This window comes from Ovis canadensis, chromosome 16 (assembly GCF_042477335.2).
Source record: "Ovis canadensis isolate MfBH-ARS-UI-01 breed Bighorn chromosome 16, ARS-UI_OviCan_v2, whole genome shotgun sequence".
NCBI classification, from domain to species: Eukaryota; Metazoa; Chordata; class Mammalia; order Artiodactyla; family Bovidae; genus Ovis; species Ovis canadensis.
In genome coordinates this window covers 51,645,733-51,663,914 of record NC_091260.1, presented here as the reverse complement: position 1 = coordinate 51,663,914, position 18,182 = coordinate 51,645,733, and the positions used below count along the sequence as shown (strand labels likewise).

At 40.6% G+C, this 18,182-nt stretch overlaps 1 protein-coding gene across 7 annotated transcripts in view; it reads left to right on the top strand.

Moving 5' to 3' along the window:
- SPEF2 (sperm flagellar 2) overlaps positions 1–18,182 on the top strand; it is a 203,552-nt gene that overhangs the window by 151,383 nt on the left and 33,987 nt on the right. For 4 of the 7 annotated variants that reach the window (XM_069555865.1, XM_069555869.1, XM_069555867.1 and 1 more), the window contains 6 exons: positions 2,307–2,536; positions 10,927–12,095; positions 12,222–12,439; positions 12,556–12,764; positions 12,862–12,985; positions 13,075–14,089. In XM_069555865.1, coding sequence (XP_069411966.1) covers positions 2,307–2,536; positions 10,927–12,095; positions 12,222–12,439; positions 12,556–12,764; positions 12,862–12,985; positions 13,075–13,429 — 2,305 coding nt within the window. In that variant the 3' untranslated portion in view covers positions 13,430–14,089. Of the gene's footprint in view, positions 1–2,306; positions 2,537–10,926; positions 12,096–12,221; positions 12,440–12,555; positions 12,765–12,861; positions 12,986–13,074; positions 14,090–15,388; positions 15,496–16,593; positions 16,777–18,182 lie in introns of those variants that run through there. The other 3 variants (XR_011249554.1, XM_069555868.1, XM_069555870.1) reach the window with 1 other exon arrangement.

Here is an 18,182-nt window from a genome sequence, read left to right as displayed (position 1 = left end):
AAGTTCTGTTGTAAAATCCTCAGCTTCATTGTTTGTATCTAAGTTTCTCTCTCTCACACACACACACACATGCACACACATACCCCTCAGCCTGGTCACCTCATTGCCATAATGCTTAAAATAATTAGACAGTTACTCATAGAACAGTGATGTACAGTCCTCATCTCTGCCTGCCACTTACAAATGAAAGCATATCTTATTCATTCTTAGGGTTCGCAGCGCCCATCCTTGTGGTCACTAAGTGTAAATGCTGACTTTTATCTGACAGGTGCATATTTCTCAGATGGGTTGTATGTGTGCGTCTCTCTCTGATACCTGAATATGGCCACAAGAAATGAAAACCTAGTACTGTTCAGCTATGCTGTTAGTTTTTGGTTCTTGCAAAAATCCTCCAGTGGCAAGAAAAAATTAATAGGGAGACCTAACGGATCTCTTTCAACTTCGAATCCCACTTTCATTCTCCTGGCATTTCTCCTTCAGTTCAGTTCAATTCAGTTCAGTTGCTCAGTCATGTCCGACTCTTTGCACTCTACCCTTTTGAGGGTACTCTTCATAACCTTCCACTAGATGGCGCACTTATTTTGATAACCTGGTTCTGGCTGGGTCTCTGCATGCATTTGGCGTCCCTCCTAACCCAGTGCCCCTTCTCTGCCCCACCCTACAAACACCATCAAGCAGAAAGTACCTAGATAATACCTACTATATGGGCACTCACAAACACCTCACTAATACAGTGTACTGGAATTAAATTCAAGATTGTCTTTTGAAAGAAAATGACTAATACGATTTTTTTGTTGTTGTTTATTTTGGTGTTCCTGAGTTATATACAAGCAGATTAAATATGCACTTTTCTGCCATGTTCAATCTTTATTGCAAGATATAAGATTCTTTCTGTATTACAGTGATATTTTAGTTATTGTATAAAACTTCTCTGGCCTTTAAAGTAGCCTTTAGTTAGATCCATAACTATAATCCCTCCTGCTGCTGCTAAGTCGCTTCAGTCATGTCCAACTCTGTGCGACAGCAGCCCACTAGGCTTCCCTGTCCCTGGGATTCTCCAGGCAAGAACATTGGAGTGGGTTGCCATTTCCTTCTCCAATGCATGAAAGTGAAAAGTGAAAGTGAAGTCGCTCAGTCGTGTCCGACTCCTAGCAACCCCATGGACTGTAGCCTACCAGGCTCCTCCATCCATGGGATTTTCCAGGCAAGAGTACTGGAGTGAGGTGCCATTGCCTTCTCCGAACTATAATCCCTAAGAAAGCCTAAATCCATGCCCTATGTGATTTCACATTAATAACCATAAGGTATGGAGTTATGTGTTTTGGGCTCCCTTGCAAAAATGAGGAATTTGGAGAGCTTAAGTCACTAACTCAAGGACCCAGGGCTGGAGACGGTGTACAATGAGAGCACAGCTCCCAGGGTTCTTTCCACTGCACCACAGTCACTCCAAACTGTGGCTGCTTATACCATGTGATTTAGCTGGGAATTACTATTCACCAGGTTTCCCAGATGACTCAGTGGTAAAGAATCCGCCTGCAATGCAGGAGATGTGGGTTCAGTGCCTAGGTCAGAAAGATTCCCTGGAGAAGGTAGCGGCAACCCACATCAGTATTCTTGCCTGGAGAATCCCATGGACAGAGGAGCCTGGTGGGCTACAGTTCATTGTGTCACAAAAGAGTTAGACACAACTAAACAATACCAACAACGTTATTCTCCATAAACATAGGAAAGCAATTTCAACAGGCTTTGTCAGAGTCCATTCTGTCAAATGGGTCTTAGATAACATCAAACTCCTTGATATAAAGTTGGAAAAAAGCCATTTTTCTTGAAATCCATTATCAACTTTAATTCACTTTACATACAACTTGTCCTCATTTCAAATAAATGTGTTATACTAATAGTCATATTTTACAGGTTTTTCTGTCATATAACCTTATTCTGGTCCATATTTAGAATGAAATATATCTCGACATAATCTTGCCTAATACTAATAAAATCATTTTAGTGGAATCTCTTTTTGTTCAGTTTTGTATAAAATGTGGGACTAAAAAAATAAAATAAAATGTGAGACTATTAGCCCTGTAATGAGCATGTATTTTACTTCTAATCTATGTTTATTTATTTTTATCCTACCTTTGTACAAATGGACTTGAGGATAAATTAGAATTTTTAAACATGCAGACTGAATTTTCTAACTTAGCTATATTTTCTAATGTGTTAACTCTTTGTGTATATCTAGGAAGAAAACACTATTAATCTGATAGTATTTTCAATGAGGATAAACCTATTCATGTTTCTATTTTCAGTGTGGAAAAACTAACTGGGGTAGCTCGCTATCACATTGAAACATCAACCAAAATTCAGAATGAACTTTATTTAGACCAAGAAGACTTCTTCATTAATGGCGATATCAAAGTCTTTCCAGATCCACCTCCTCCGGTACGCCCTCCACCTGTGGAAAAGGAGGAAAATGGCACCCTGACCATCGAGCAGCTTGACAACCTCCGGGATCAGTTCTTAGATATAGCGCCCAAAGGTAGGAAAAGTGATTATTGTGAAAAGAGGGAAAAAAAAAAAGTTTGAGGTTAACCAGGAAGGCAATCACCTGTCCACAAGTAAGACAGCCTTCTGGGGTCGTGTGGTGCTAAAATGAGCCCTTGCTTCATTCTAATTTATCTAGTATTTGCTTCATACAACAGAGATCTGAATTAAACAGAGCAAAACAGTGTCTAACACTTTGGCGGTATGGCGACTCTCATCCCTGGTAGTTCTCCTCTTTGCTCTCCCTGCCCCTGGCTAGCCATTTGGCAAACTTGAGCATTCCTTCATCTGGCAGTCGAGAGGCAGCCTTCATGCATCCTTCAAGTTTAAGTTTCATTGGGAATTTACTGGGATTATGAGCTATGTTTCTATCTTCCCCAACTAGTCTAGGGAGGGAGACCAGGGAGTAGAGAATTTCCCATTTATGCATGCCTTTTCCTTCCATGTTCTGTAGACCAAGAGTAGAACCTTTGTGAGCACATACTTGCTTAATCAATTGACGAATTAATCTGTTCACATGTAAGTGGACACATTATTTTCTGCACACAAATTCTTGATTTCCTTCACATTTTATTATTATGACTCTGTAACACCTACATAGGCTTTTTTTTTTTTTTAAGCTTTGGATGTTTCTACTTATAGATATTCAGCAGTGAGTGCCGTCAACTGACAGCACACGTAATTCAGACAGAACATGGAGGATCATCATCTCCGTTTTATGGGTCAGGATACTGAGTGGCAGAGCAGTTGAGAACTTGCCTATGGTCACATAGCCCTCAGGACACTTCAGGTTCAAAGATCTTGTCCCTTCTCGCTGAACCAAGTTGCCTCACATGAAGAGGCTTGTCTTCCAACTTACTGTCTCCTACTTACTGGAAAATCATTTGCTTTTCCCTAGAGAATAGTCAGCTGACCTTTGTCCATTACTAACACAATTTTACTTTCGTAATGGTTGTACTTCACTTATTTTTTTCAGTATCCCCAGAAAACCACATTAGATCTCATTAGTCAAGAGAGTATTGCTTTACTTTAAGCCTAAAGACTTTCTTGCTAAGCCCAGTGGGTGAAATAGATGTAACCACTGTATCCCTGGGTAGTCCCCTACCCTGGGAAGTGTCACCTCATCTAATCAGCTTGAGTGGGTCTACACCTCCAGGATATAAGAGGACAGCAACTCAGGTTGGCAGCATTTGAGCAGGGAGCAGAAGGCCCCAAAATATGGCCATCAGCAGCTACAGAAAAAAAAAAAAAATCTCAATTTTATAGAGCCAGCACATGAAATCCCTTCAGTCCTTCAGTCAGGCAGATTCCAGCCTCTTTGCCATTGTGTGGGCTTACAATGTCTTTTTATTACATATTTCCTTCTTCCAAGTTGCTTTCACTTTTCATTTTATCCAAATAATTGTTTATATATAAAATAAGACAGAGCTACAAAAATTCAAATATAAAATATAATTTGCTTTAATCCTAAACGAGGGTGACTGGAAGCAGGTCAAAATTTAAAGTTTTGGGGGACATTTGAGTAGGTGGAAAATTATCAACCACTCATAGTCCCTTTCAGAAGAGACTTTACATTTATTACGATAGCCATAAAACATTCTTGCATCCAGCCTCAAAGTCAAGAGTTTGCATTTCAACTGAAAGTTTAAAAATAAATTACAGGGACTTCCCTAGTGGTCCAGTGGCTGACTCTGCACTTTCACTACAGGGGGCACTGGTTCAATCCCTGGTCCACTCCTGCTGCAAGGAGTGGCCAAAAAGTAAAAAAATGAATAAATTACAAATATCAGTTATAACTTGACCTGTGTTTGTCTTAGATTAACTCTAGAAACTGGACCAAAAGATATCAACTGATTCACTGTCTATTTTCAGAGTATGGTAGGATACAACAGTTCTCAAAGTATGGTAGGAAGAGGAAGGAAGGGAGAAGAAAGAAAGGGAGGTAGAGGAGGAAGGAGATAGTTATATATAATATATGAAAGTGATGTCGCTCAGTTGTGTCCAACTCTTTGCAATCCCATGGACTGTAGTCTACCAGGCTTCTCTGTCCATGGGATTTTCCAGACAAGAGTACTGGAGTGGGTTGCCATTTCCTTCTCCAATATAATATGTACATATATATATATATTGTAGATGTAAAAGGAAAACCACTTGCCCTAGGGACTTAGAGCATAATTTGAAAAGGCATCCAAAGAAGAAGAAAATATAAACTTCTATTTAGGTTCTTTCCAAAACAAAATCTGAACTTGATCAAAACAAAACAAAAAAAAAAAGTGCTCAAGAATGCAAACAAGGGAGAATCAGTGTGCAAAGAAGTTGGTCAGGGAAACTGCAGAAAAACAGCTTGGAGGGAGGAAATGAAAGAAGTAAGAGTGACTAAATGGCAAGGATACAGAGGATATTTAAAGTTGGGGGAACAGTCACCAGAAACCATGGAGCTATGAGGCTTGAGTACAGATGCTCATGGAAAGGTCAGGGACTTCTCTTCTTCTCCTTCCCCAGTTGTGTGAACTGCAGGAAAACAGATACAGAGACCAACTCTTTCTGTGGAACCACCTCCACCACCTGTGCTGGAGAATTATCCAGATTTAAGAATGACAGTTGTAATTGACACAGAATTGACAAAGCTATATAATACCATGGGATTTGGAGATCTCAATGGTTCAAAATGAGTTACGGTCTATAAGCAAAAAGTTTAAACCCTTTCTTTGTTATTAGCTCAGTCATACTATTTGAAAAAATATATGTTACATATGGCACTTTTCAAGTTCATGTGAAACACTTAGCATAGAGTCGGGTGGTCTACAACAGAAATAATACTCATTGTTGTCATTTTGCTCATGTATAAAATGTAAGACAAAATAATAATAATCATTCTATTTCCTGTATCCCAGAGTCACAGAATTAGAGGTTCTCTGATGACATCTTAGAAGTTAATTACCACTCACCCTTTCTCCCAGTTCCTTTGACCCCCAAAACATCCTCTGACTTAAGTCTTTCTTCTTCATTCTTGTGATTATTAATAGATACACATTGATCTGTCTTTTACGTGAAGTTTTTGTTGTATTCAAGAATTAGAAAATCTTTTAGGATACCTCTCATGGTACTTACCCTAAAAATCTACAATTTCAAAAGACCATCTTAATCGAAGTGATAACCATTTTGAAAATATAGAACAACTGGCTGAAAGTAGTAACTTTCTAAATGTGGACTCCTACAAAACTTCCTGCTTCAACTTGAAAATTGCTGTTATATCTAAGCCAAGAAATGTGAGCATTTTCTTATACTATCTCATATAGTCCAATGCAACCTATTATATCTAAGATGCATGCATCAAGCTCACTAAAATATATTAAAATATGATGAATAGATGAATCTTTTCTAGGAAAAAAACACATATTTGCATGTAACAATCATTATGTTACTAGGCCCATAGTAAGAGTATTTTAGCAAATTTACAAGGGCTATCAATGTCATTAAGTTACACTTTGTTACTTTTAATTATACTACATAAATAAAATTATTGAGTGAAATGATAATCTTTCATTAAAACAAGTGACTGAATAAATACTTGTGAATAACTAGTATCAAAATATTAATAGAAAGAACTAAAGCTTAAAGAGTTTTTACTGAGTACTGGTTATCCACATGAAAATTAAGTCATTAAGATAGTGGTTACTGAAGATAACGGAAAATTGAAAGTGTGTCATATACTGTCATGCTTTTATTCAGCCCTGCTTTCCTCATCAAATTCTGCCTGTGTCATATTTCTAAATCTCCTTTGATAAAGGCAGTAATTAGACATAAAATATCATTAGTTAACTGTCACAAATATGCCAGAAAAAAAAGATCTTATATGTGATAATCATACAAAGTTATGCAAAATATAATTAAAGGACTTTTCATGCTAGTATTTTTATTCCCACCCAACAAAGATCCAACAAAGATCTATACTTAAAATTTTAGGAGCAGCTTAAGTCAGTAAGAGAGCCTGAATCTTCACGACCTTCTTTCCACTGCCTGTCCCAAGGATCATTCCCATGAGCATACTCCCAGCACAGAATGGATTTTGTGGGTATTTTCTGAATTATGACAGTAGTCAATATTGGAATGGTGTCGAGCCCTATGTGTCAGCCCCTACTCGAGCATCTCCACGTTAATTCACTTCTTACCCATGGCTGGATGAGGAAGAAGACCCATCCATGGGTAAGAAGAGTCAGACAGCTCTTTCCAACTCCCCCTCTTGTCAAATGACTGTAATATGATCTTGAGCAAATTATTTAACCTCTTTTTGTCACACTTTCCTCATCTGAAAAATGGGATATTTCACTGTTATGAGCATTAAAGTAATTAATGTTTGTAAAGTGCTTTAAAAGTATCTGGCACACTAAATGTGTAATTCAGATGTGATATAAGCCATTATCTCTTAATTATATAATTACAGTAATGTTATATTCTTATGTAATATGTAACATTATGCAATATGGATACAAACTCTGCTTGTTATTATGCAAAATGTGAGCTCCGGTATCCTGAAGGTGCACATGCCCTAAGAGGTAGCTGCAGAGCTTTCCTGGTGGTTCACCGGGTAAAGAATACATATGCAATGCAAGAGACACAGGAGATGCAGGTTCAACTCCCCAGATCCCCTGGAGAAGGGTATGGCAACCCACTCCAGATTTCTTGCCTGGAGAATCTCATGGACAGAGGAGCCTGGCAGGCTACAGTCCATTGGGTCACAGAATCAGACACGACTAATTGACAGAACACATAGGAACACAGGGTTATCTTAGAATGATTCCAGAAGAAAAAAAAAAAAGAAAATTCACAACACCAAGTGGAACTGAACCATGAGGTATGCAGCTCCCTGGGGACTGTAAGCCTCCAAACCAAAAACTTTCAGCTATGTACCGAGTAAGCTCTGGGTAGTTACATCCTGTCCAAACATCAAGTGCCAAGCATATCAGAAAGAGAGTCTTTCTCCAAAGCAAGCAATTTGGAGTCTGTTGAAGCTAGAACACTTTAACAATGTTCCAATGTCCCCACTTAAGCCATAAGGACTCCTTTTCTTTGTAAGCTCATCAGTACTCGATGTAATATCTTATAGAGATTCGGTTCATAGTTATTTTGATTTTTGCTCAGAGGCTATCCAGAGAAAACACTATTCAGCAAATTCTGTACCCTCAACTCCTTCTTCAAGAGACGCAGTGCTTAGTTTTTCAAGGCCTGCAACTTTGTTCTAAAAAATGACAAGTGTCCCTCTCAACACCCTCTTGGAGACCCTGGGAGTCAATGATTGGTCTCAGAGATGGGGCACAAATTCAGGAAGTTTAGGCTGTAGTGGCCGAGCTATATCACCCAGCTCCGTGGTTTTTACAAGAATCCAAGGAGGAAGTAGTTGTTGCTCCTGTGTGGGTCAGCAAAGGGTGTAGTCCATGGGAAACTTCTGGACAGAAGCTTCCAGGAAGAGAAGCAGGAGCAGAGTCTTCTAGGAACAGGAGAAAATGGAATTAACACTGAGATTTTGAAGTTGCATGACCTATTTAGGGAATGGGCAACAGACCAGCCAGGAAATGAGGGCCACAAAGAGCTTGTGGTCAAGCTGTGAAATCTTAAGATTGTGTGATCAGTCATTCAGGCGTGTCTGGCTCTTTGCAATCACATGGGCCATAGCCCACCAGGGATTTCCCAGGCAAGAATACTGGAGTGGATTGCCATTTTATCCTCCAGGGGATCTTCCCAACCCTCATTTCCTGTACTGGCAGGCGGATTTTTTTTACCACTGCACCACCTGGGAAGCCCACGTGAAGCCTCAGGCTGCCCCCAAAGGCCACAATGGAGAGAATTATCAAAAACATTTAGAGCCAAAGGATGTGGAGATTGGATTGGAGGGAGGATAAGACTGTGTCTGAGAACAGCAGACACTACTGTCTCCCTAGAAAGCCTCAGCTAACCTAGAGGCAAGAGTAAGGGCACCTGGTGATGCCCTGGAAGGAGTAACTAGACAGTTGTGTGGGTTTTCCCAGGCTTAGTGTCTTCGAGAAAACTCTAGAACTATGACACCACACTTTGCAGGTAAATAAGCTCCCTATTTTGATCTGAAAATAAATCAGTCTGACATTTACTCAAATCAAGAAATACAGAAAATTTTCTTAGAAAAGTGGAGAAGGAAATGGCTACCCACTCCAGTATTCTTGCCTGAAGAATTCCACGGACAGAGGAGCCTAGTGGGCTTCAGTCCATGGGGTCAAAAGAATCAGAGACAACTGAGCGACTAACACTTTCACGCTTCTTAGAAAAGGTAAAAGGATTGATGTTATTAACAGGAATATCTAAGCAGGTGGCAAGTCCTGGAGATTAGGGCAAGAAGGAGTGTGGCATTCAGGAGCCCTGTGTTTCTCTCAGCCTGGAAACTCCTTCCACTTGCTCAAGTCACATCACAGAAATGCAGTAGTAAATCTAGAAGCCTTTAGACCTGGTAGAATAGTCTGTGGGCACAGTTCCAGGTGTCTCTTCAGGGGGAATGTAGTCTCATGAAGCCAGAGAATTACATGAGGCCAGTGATAAAGTGTGTGCTTAGAATTCAAGATAGAATTTATGGAAAATCTGGCCAGCAAGCTAAAGATATAAAAACTAGCTAAATTAGTAGTGAAAGTTAAAGTCTTTTCATTCAACAACCAGAGTCTGCTTTTTTCATGCAGCTGTTCATGTATTCACCAGCTCTCACGTGTATAGAGCAGGCAGCCAGCATGGAGCTGAGGGTCTAGTGTGGGAAGCTTGAAAGTTAGCCAACCTGCACGAAAGATAGTGGAGGCAGTGGGTCCCAGCTATAAGCAGACTAGGTTTAAATGAAAACAGGAAAATTTAGGATCTATAAATAAATAAGGATTTGTTTTAACAACAACAACTGCAAAAGGATTGGTTAAAAGGCAAAATATAAATTAGAGGCCAATAAAGTAAGAGGCAAAAGCAGACTGATACGAGTGCAAAGGTTTTCAATTTAAAGATGTTAAGAGACATGAGATCCAAAAGATCAATTAGGAAAGGAGATTTGTTTTCTTGAACATCTCCCTAGTGCTCAGCAGTCATCTGGCATGTGACAAAGCACAGAAGAAGGGTGGTTCTGTCTGTTGAGGAGGGAAAGCCTGGGACCCTAAAGCCTTAAATTGAAGCAAACACTCAGTGTGTGTGTCAACATGAGTCATTTTAGTATCAAGTCACACAAGCACATGTTCCAGGTTTCATTTTGCTGTGAAATAGGACAATGTAATCTCATGACCAGGAGTTTCACAGAAGTTGTAGGAGGAGAGAGAGATGTTGGTCTAGGCTCTCTGCCTTTAGGAAGAAACGTATTTTAGCAGTTTTGTGTGATTTTAATTATTTTGTCCTTCTGTCCAGATAAATACATATTCCTCTCTCTGGCAGATAAATGAGTGTCAGAAATTAGACCTTAAGGGAAAGGAAAAAGATGAGGCACAGCTCCTTTGCAAAATAATCTAGGAAGGATGCCCTCCCCCTTTTTTTATAGATCTAAATGTAGAATCTAAACTATATAACTTCTTTTAGTATCAGTAAATGTTCAAATTGTTTTTTTAATTGGAAGATAATAGTTTTACAGTGTTGTGTTGGTTTCTGCTGTACAATAAGGTGAATCAGCTATAAGTATACACATATCCCCTCCCTCTTGAGCTTCCCTTCCACACCCACCCTCCCTTCACTGAACCCTCCTCCAGGTCATCACAGAGCACTGAGCTGGGCTCCCTGTGCTCTACAAGAGCTTCCCACTAGGACCCCCTATTTGTAGCAACCAACCAATGCCAGAGAAGGCAGGGCTGAGGCGGGAGGGGAGAGGTGTCCAAAGCAAACCCTGCAGAGGCAAGGCCCTACCTGTCCTGTGATTCCTGTGTTTTCACCCAGAGAAGGCAATTAACAGCAAAAGACCATGCCCCTCTCCTGCCTGGAGAAACAGTTTTAGGGAGAAGGAGACCATAGCACCCTTTGCCCACAGGAGGAACCTGTAATATGAAGTGTGCAACAGTGGGGGGCTAGGTAAGACCACCTGCTAGCTAACCCCAACTCCACCGTGGATGGCCACTGTGACCCTGGACAAGTTAATTACCCTTTCTGTGCCTTAGGTTTTTTAATCCACAAACTGGCTATCAGTACTAGTAACTGACCCACTTTCTTAACTATATAAAATAGGGATACTGGGTGATGACAAGTAAATGATATAAAGCCCTTGGAGCACTCCCAAAATGCCTAGTAAGGGGTAAGCCCTCCCTAGGATTGTTCTAGAAATATTAAGTTCAGAGTGGGGGATGGGCATTAAAATTGCCAGTAGGCATCAGAAATTACTTAAAATAACAACATGGAGTTATTTTAAAGGCAGGGATCCTCCAGACAATGTGAGTGGATTCACCAAGAAGCAGAAAAGGCCTTGGAAGCTTGACCATTACCTCCCAAAGAGGAACAATCAATTTTTGAAAATTTGGCTTAAAAAATACCCTTGGCTTGTATATGATGAGATACTAAATCTTATGTTCTGCGGCCTGTGTCGTAAACATGGAGTGACATCAAAGGGAAATCAGGTCAGTTTTTTTTATGGCACGGATAACTTCAGGACTGAATTTCTCAACGCGCATCATCTGAGCGAGGCTCACGCCAAGGCGTCCCTCATGGAAGCCACAAGTGGTTCTCCAGGGAGCAGAGCTACCACGGAGCTGACGGTGAGGACCATGAGCAAGGTGACCCTCGGCAGGGTGGAGAACCTGTTCCGGTCCTGCCACGCCATCGCCAAGACCGGACGTCCCCTCAAAGACTTCCTCTGGATGTGTTCGCTGGACGATATGAAGGGAGTTGATATCGGCCCGGTGTTCAGAACCAGTAAATCGGCCAGAACTTTTACCTACTTTATTGCTGAAGTGGAACGGAGAACTCTAAGAGAGAAGTTAGAAAAAAGTCAGTTCTTCTCCGTCCTCAGTGATGGGATTGCAGACAGTTCAGCTGAGAAAGCTGAACTCGTATATGTGCAGTTTGCCCGCGCAGGGAAAGTGCACTGCCAAATCGTCGGGGTACAGACCGTGGAGAAGAAGGAGCCCTGGGCGATAAAACGTGCCATCGAGAAAACTCTGGAGAGAAATCTTCAACTTCGACTGTCGAACCAAGACTGGGCAAAGAAACTGGTGGGTTTCGGAAGCGATGGAGCTCCAGGTTCAGAGGGAGAAAACGGCAGCGCAGTGGCCCTGCTTTTAAGGGAAATCCAGCCAGGTGTGCTGCCTGTTTACTGCTTTGCCCATCACCTCGAACTGTCTTACCAGGCGGTGTTCCAGAGCGTTCCCCTCTACAGCCGTGTGAAAGACCTTCTGCATAGCATGTACCGCTTCTATCACGATTCTCCTGCTCACAGGAGTGCTCTGGTGACTGCTTTCAAGGGCCTCCACCTTCAACCTGCGATGCCCTCTCAAATCAGAGGCCGGAGGTGGCTTCAGGGATTGCAGGCTGCCCTCCAGAACTTTCTCAAGGGATATCCAGCAATTGTCCAGCAGCTGCAGTCAGTAAGTAATTTTGAAATATGGTACTATTTCAGATTTTCAGAATTTAAAAAAAAATACTTTTATTGAGCAATTTGAGATAATTTTGAGAAAGATAAACCACTATTTTATTCCCAACCTGTGTTGCAGACAGAAGAAAGCAGAAGCAACAGCAGTCATCAGAAAGCCGAAGAACTCCTGGAGTCTCTCCTCCAGGCAGACATTGTCAAATTTGTCCACTTCTTGGTGGATGTCATCAATGTCCTTAGCATACTGTCCCACGTCAATCAGAACAGAAATTCCTCAATTGCTGATGTATTTGCCACCTTAGAGTCAACACTGGAAATTCTCCAAATTTATCAGACAAGGTGAGGAGTCCGGGGTGATCTGAGAGTCTATCAAAACCAGACAGCTACTTGGGAACCATTTGCCAGAGGCTTTTACAGGTAATCGTCTCTTGGGGCAATTTTTTTTCCCCTCCTAGACCAGGGCCGAAAGAACGTGGGGTGGATTCGGTCACACACTTTCATGGTAACTGCCTCGGAGGAAAGGGAAACATTTCTGATGTGAGAAACATTATTTTAACACATCTTATCAAGAGGCTGCGAGGCTGTTTCAGAGATGCCAACCAAGATGTGGTGAAGGCAACCACGATTGGAAGCTTTAAACTGTGGCCGGCAAAAATAAATCAAGGTAACCCAGGAGCACTGGCTCTGATTCTGTTGTTCTTTGATCGCCTGTACACGTGTCTGTCAGATATGTGACCTTTTCTTTGGCATATCGATTGCAGAATTTGGAGAAAAAGAGGTGGCCATCCTGATTGCACATTATGAACCAGTATTAGAGGCAGCCAAGGTGAAAATTGACCAAGTAGACACAGAATGGAGCATGTTGAAATTGGAGATCTACTCTAGGTAAGCATAAGTAACCTAGCTGATTTATAAATATTGGGGTAAAACTTAGGAGTCTCCATCTTTCACATTTTTCATTTTTTTTCTCCTAGATTTCAGAACATTCGCAAACTGACCTGGGATTTTGTGAATTCTGTTTATTTACACAAGTATCCAAACATCCTGACACTCATTGACCTCGTGCTGAGCCTGCCTGCAAGTTCAGCTGAGGCAGGACGTGGCTTTAGTCAGATGAAGCGCATCAGGTCCCAAACGCATGCCAAGGTCAAGGCTGACAACATGACGGATCTCCTGATAATTCAGTTGAATTCTCCAGACATTAACAACTTTGACCCTAGGAAAGCCATTCATTTATGGAATACGAGAACACCATCCTCAACTGAGGACACAAGACCTAACTCAGACTGCTCATCAAACTCAGAAAGCCTTGGTGAAAGTGACGAGTAATGTGATAAATATCGACCTCATCATTGATCCTAGCAAAAAGAACTGTTTTCAAAACCCTGAAATTTAAGTCACCAGTCTTCACATCAAACACAAAAGGCATTTGGCATCATCCAGACATACAAAGCAAAAATCTAAAGATTGGTTTTCCTATAACCTTCTAAATCTAGTTTTATAGTCACACATTCTTTCACACTCTTTGAGTGAAGTGTATACTTCTAAGCAATGATACTATCTTGATGTCATCTTTCTGAGCATTATTGCTAAGGGTAACCGGACTATAATTATGACCAAGAGTGCCTTTAGGCCTGGCTTACAATAAACTGTTTTTCCGGGATTATTATAATGGATGGCTGCATTAGATAAATAACTTAGGGCCAATTGGTTTTTTAATCTGTAAACAAAATTTGTAAGCTTATCTATTTCCATTACTGCATTATATGTGAAAGTCACATTATTATATGCCTTGGCCATTTAAGAAACAAGGCCGAAGACCAAAATAGTTTTTGCATTTCACACTAAAGTCCCCAGATAAATAATCCTGATGTGAACTGAAAGTATTTTCTTAGAACACTTTGCTTGTGCCATAGGTATTAGAGACAGTGGAACTATTTCACAAATCTACCAGAAATTTTAAATACTTTGAGCCTCTTCATGGTTTCAGTTGAGTTTATTTGTGGTTTCATTTTAAGGAAGATGAATGATTTATTTCTAACTTACCTGAAAACCAATGTAGTATCATACAAAGCTCATTTTACCAAAAATTCCAGTACCTGGGGAAGTTATTCTCATTTCTTTAAAATTGGATATTCAGGTTTGGTCAAAAAGGATAGAGAATTTGTTTCTGAACAACCTGCTGAATGGCCAGTCATATCAAAGAAAGAAATATTCTGCTCTTGCTACACAGAAAATTACCTTCCAGATCTAAACCTTGTGTATTTTATTTGAACCATTGACATTTTTTAATGATTACTACATTTTTCCCAAGGTTAGAGGAAATTATTAATAAAGTTCATGTTGGACTTGAGAAATGCTAAAAACTTAGATATAGGAAGAAAAATGTGAGACTCTATGCCTATTTCACTCTTTTTATTCCTAAACAAAGAAAAATAGCTGTATTCTCTGGACCTGACAGTTACCTGAATACATGTGGGAGTGTCTCCTGGCTCTAGAAGGTACCTCTGCTATGGGAGTTAGACATATTTTAAGCAGATACACTTATTTTTGCTTTCCTACTTCTTTTTTAATGCATGTGCATGCAATTTGAAATAAGCAACAGACTAAACAAATATAGTAAAGTAGATTCATGTTTAAGAGCAAAAGCCTTCAAAAATTTCAAAGTGACCTTTTATAAAATATATCAGAATGTTTGAGCCAATTAGATAACTAAATCAGCACTTCCAACCCAGTAATTTAGTGATTCAAATATCCCTAAATTTAACCCAAACAAATATATTCTGATCTAAAAAAAGCAAAATGAGGATAAATGTGTTATTTTGATCACAGTGGTGATATGCATGTGTTTGAAACATCTTTATCCCATATTTGCCAAAATGTTGTACTCTAGTGCCCTACTGAATAACAGGAATATTACTGTAAACAATAGTATTCATTTTAATAATATAAATAATAATAAGAATAATGAACTATTTTTAATTCAATCAACCTATTCTGAATAAAAGGTCAAAGAAGACTCCAAACCAAAATATAAAGTCTCAGTATTTTACCCAGTCTGGAATGAGTTATTACTAAGCCAAAAAAGACATGTTGACTTAGATGAGAAACAACCATGAAAGAGAATCAGGAAATTGATTAATATTTTTGTATTTTCAAAATGTCTAATGTTTCTCTATAGGTTGAAGTTTTAAATAAAATGATTATACAAATATTCATTATTTATTCCATTTTTAGCAAAATAAACAGATCATATAACACCAAAAAATATTTATCCTTGTATTGTAGGTATAATAGGAAATAAAGCATTTGCTGACATTCTGCTGGATTTGGTAACTCTGAACCTTGGAACAAACAACTTTCCTACTAGTTGGATGAACCTCACTCAACCGGAAGTAAGCTTCAATTTTGTTTGGGTTTCAAGCCTTGAGAATTCTCTTCTTTGATTGATAAGTCAATAGTTTTAAAATAACCAGTCCATTCACAGTATCTGACATTTAGCAGAAACTGAAGTCACTCAGTTGTGTCCAACTCTTTGTGACCCCATGGATTGTAGCCTACCAGGCTTCTCTGTCCATGAGATTTTCCAGGCAAGAGTACTGGAGTGGGTTGCCATTGCCTTCTCCAGGGGATCTTCTCAATCCAGGAATCAAACCCAGGTCTCCTGCATTGTAGGCAGCCGATAAATAAACAAATGAAAGAACTTCAAGTTAAGACACGTAGTATGTTCATACACAGTATTTGAAAACAAGTGATGATGTTCACAGTCAGTGAAACCTTACGGAGACTGTGAGGGTCAGCCAATGAGTTTGTACCTATTATTACCAGATGGAGTGATCCTAAGGAGTAACAGTAGATGATTTAGGCTTGCTTTAATCATATTCTGCTCCTTAAGAAAACAAGATGGTTAAAGAATATTTCCCTACAAGCTGTCGAGCCCTCCCACATTCATATCATCTTTATTCCTCCTCTGTTGGAAAGGTACAAAGTGTACTGTGGTCACAAACGTTAATTCCTTGTGTGCATGTGTGTGTGCTAAGTCACTTCAATCGTGTCTGACTCTTTGTGACCCAATGAACTGCAGCCTGCGAGGCTCCTCTGTCCATGGGATTCTCCAGGCAAGAATGCTGGAGTGAGTTGCCATGCCCTCCTCCAGGGTTCTTCCCAACTCAGGGATCAGACCCACATCTCTTGCATCTCCTGCATTGGCAGGCGGTTTCTTTACCACTAGTGCCACCTGGGAAATCCAATTCCTTGTATAACAGTAAGCAAAACCCACAAATGTCAAGGAAGCAAAAATGGAAACACTCTCTAGGTTCTGTCTGGCATGGATTGCTTGGTAGAATCTGAGGGAACAAGTCAGCTCTGACTGTATTAACCAAGCTAAAAATTTTGCTTCCTTTGCCAGAACCTCTCACTATGAAATGCAAGCAGGTGGAATGTCACAAGAGAATCATACAAATATCCCAATGGCATTTCCTGTTTTCTTCTAGTTGCAGGAATTAGCATCTTTGTTGGTAACAAACTCGGAGTCCGTGGACTGGCGGAAATTCTTGTTAGTCGTAGCGCTGCCTTGGCCCATCCCCCTGGAGGAGGAGCTTCTGGAGACCCTGCAGAGGTTCAAGGCCCTGGATGCAGAGCAGCTGGGCACCGTCACTTATGAACAGTATAAGCAGGTCACTCCCGGCCCCTGGTGGCACTAATCCTATCAGAGTACTTTTGACCTAAGAAGTGTATTACTCCCTGATCTCACCATGCCAGGTCTCATGGCCCATGTTTAGGCTCCCAGAGGCAGCACAGGTACTGCCCAGGTCCTAGGCAGAAGTCTGCTCCCACCTACCCCCACTTCACCCCCTGGGAAAAGGAGGGCCTGAAAAAGTCCAAACTGCTTGCAGAGCTAAGGGCTCTTAAAGAAATCACAGCAAACATCATTGTCCTCCTCCCAAGTTCTTAACCTTGGCTTTTTATCAGACTCACCTGCAGAGATTTTAATCAGCCCAATGCCCAATACCCAATATTTTGCAAGTCGCAACAACAGTTACAGTAAACACAGACAGGGAAAGGACACATTTGCTTTTTTTCCCCTTTGATCATGAGCATGCTGAATGATGAGATGGTTTTTGACAAGCTGACTTTGAAATGTCTGTGGGAAATGCAGGCAGAAATGTCCCATCTGATATGGCAGATGCAGAAGCCAGTCACTATCATGTAGGCAAATGTTGAAGTTATGAATGGATGAGATCACCCGAGGGAAGTGTGTAAAGTGATGGGTAATCCAGTAACATGGTACCTGGCCAATGGATTTGCACATAGGATGTAACTGTGACCCTCGCCAGAACAATTTGAAGAGAGTACAGAATCTAGATTGCAGAAGACTGATGGAATAAGTTGTTCTTTAGGAAGTGAAGATAAGACAGTCGATTCATCTTTTGAGAAGTTTGAGTAAGAAGAGAGTGAGTTAGAATGAAACACCATAACTAAGAAGGGTGTAAGTGACTTAGTTTGTGTCTGCTAATGGAATTCAAGGCTTCCCTAAAGTGGCAAAGAATCTGCCTACCAATGCAGGAGACACGGGGTTCAATCCCTGAATCAGGAAGATCCCTGGGAGAAGGAAATGGCAACCCACTCCAGTATTCTTGCCTGGAAATCCCATGGATGGAGGAGCCTAGCGGGTTACAGTTCATGGGATTGCAAAAGAGTCAGACACGGCTGAGCAACTGAACAACAGCAAAGAAATTTATCTTAGTGCCCACCACTTCACAAAGCTGGTAGACACGAAAGGTTCATAAGGTGCTGATTTTGAATCAGGTGATAATCTCTCAGCGCCGGTATCTCCCGTGTATTTCACCATTGAAAGATCACATCTCTTGCTGCTTCTCTTTTCTTCCTCAATTAATGGATAACGTGCTCATAGACAACCCTGACATTCCCACACTCAGGCAGCTGAGCCAGAGGAAACAGCACTGACACACTGAAGAGGCTCTTCAAGGCCGATGAAGAAAGACACATAACTGACTGGGCCGACTTACTTCCCAAGCAATTTGTGAATTCTTTCACTGTCCTGGACCTGGACTTACAACCT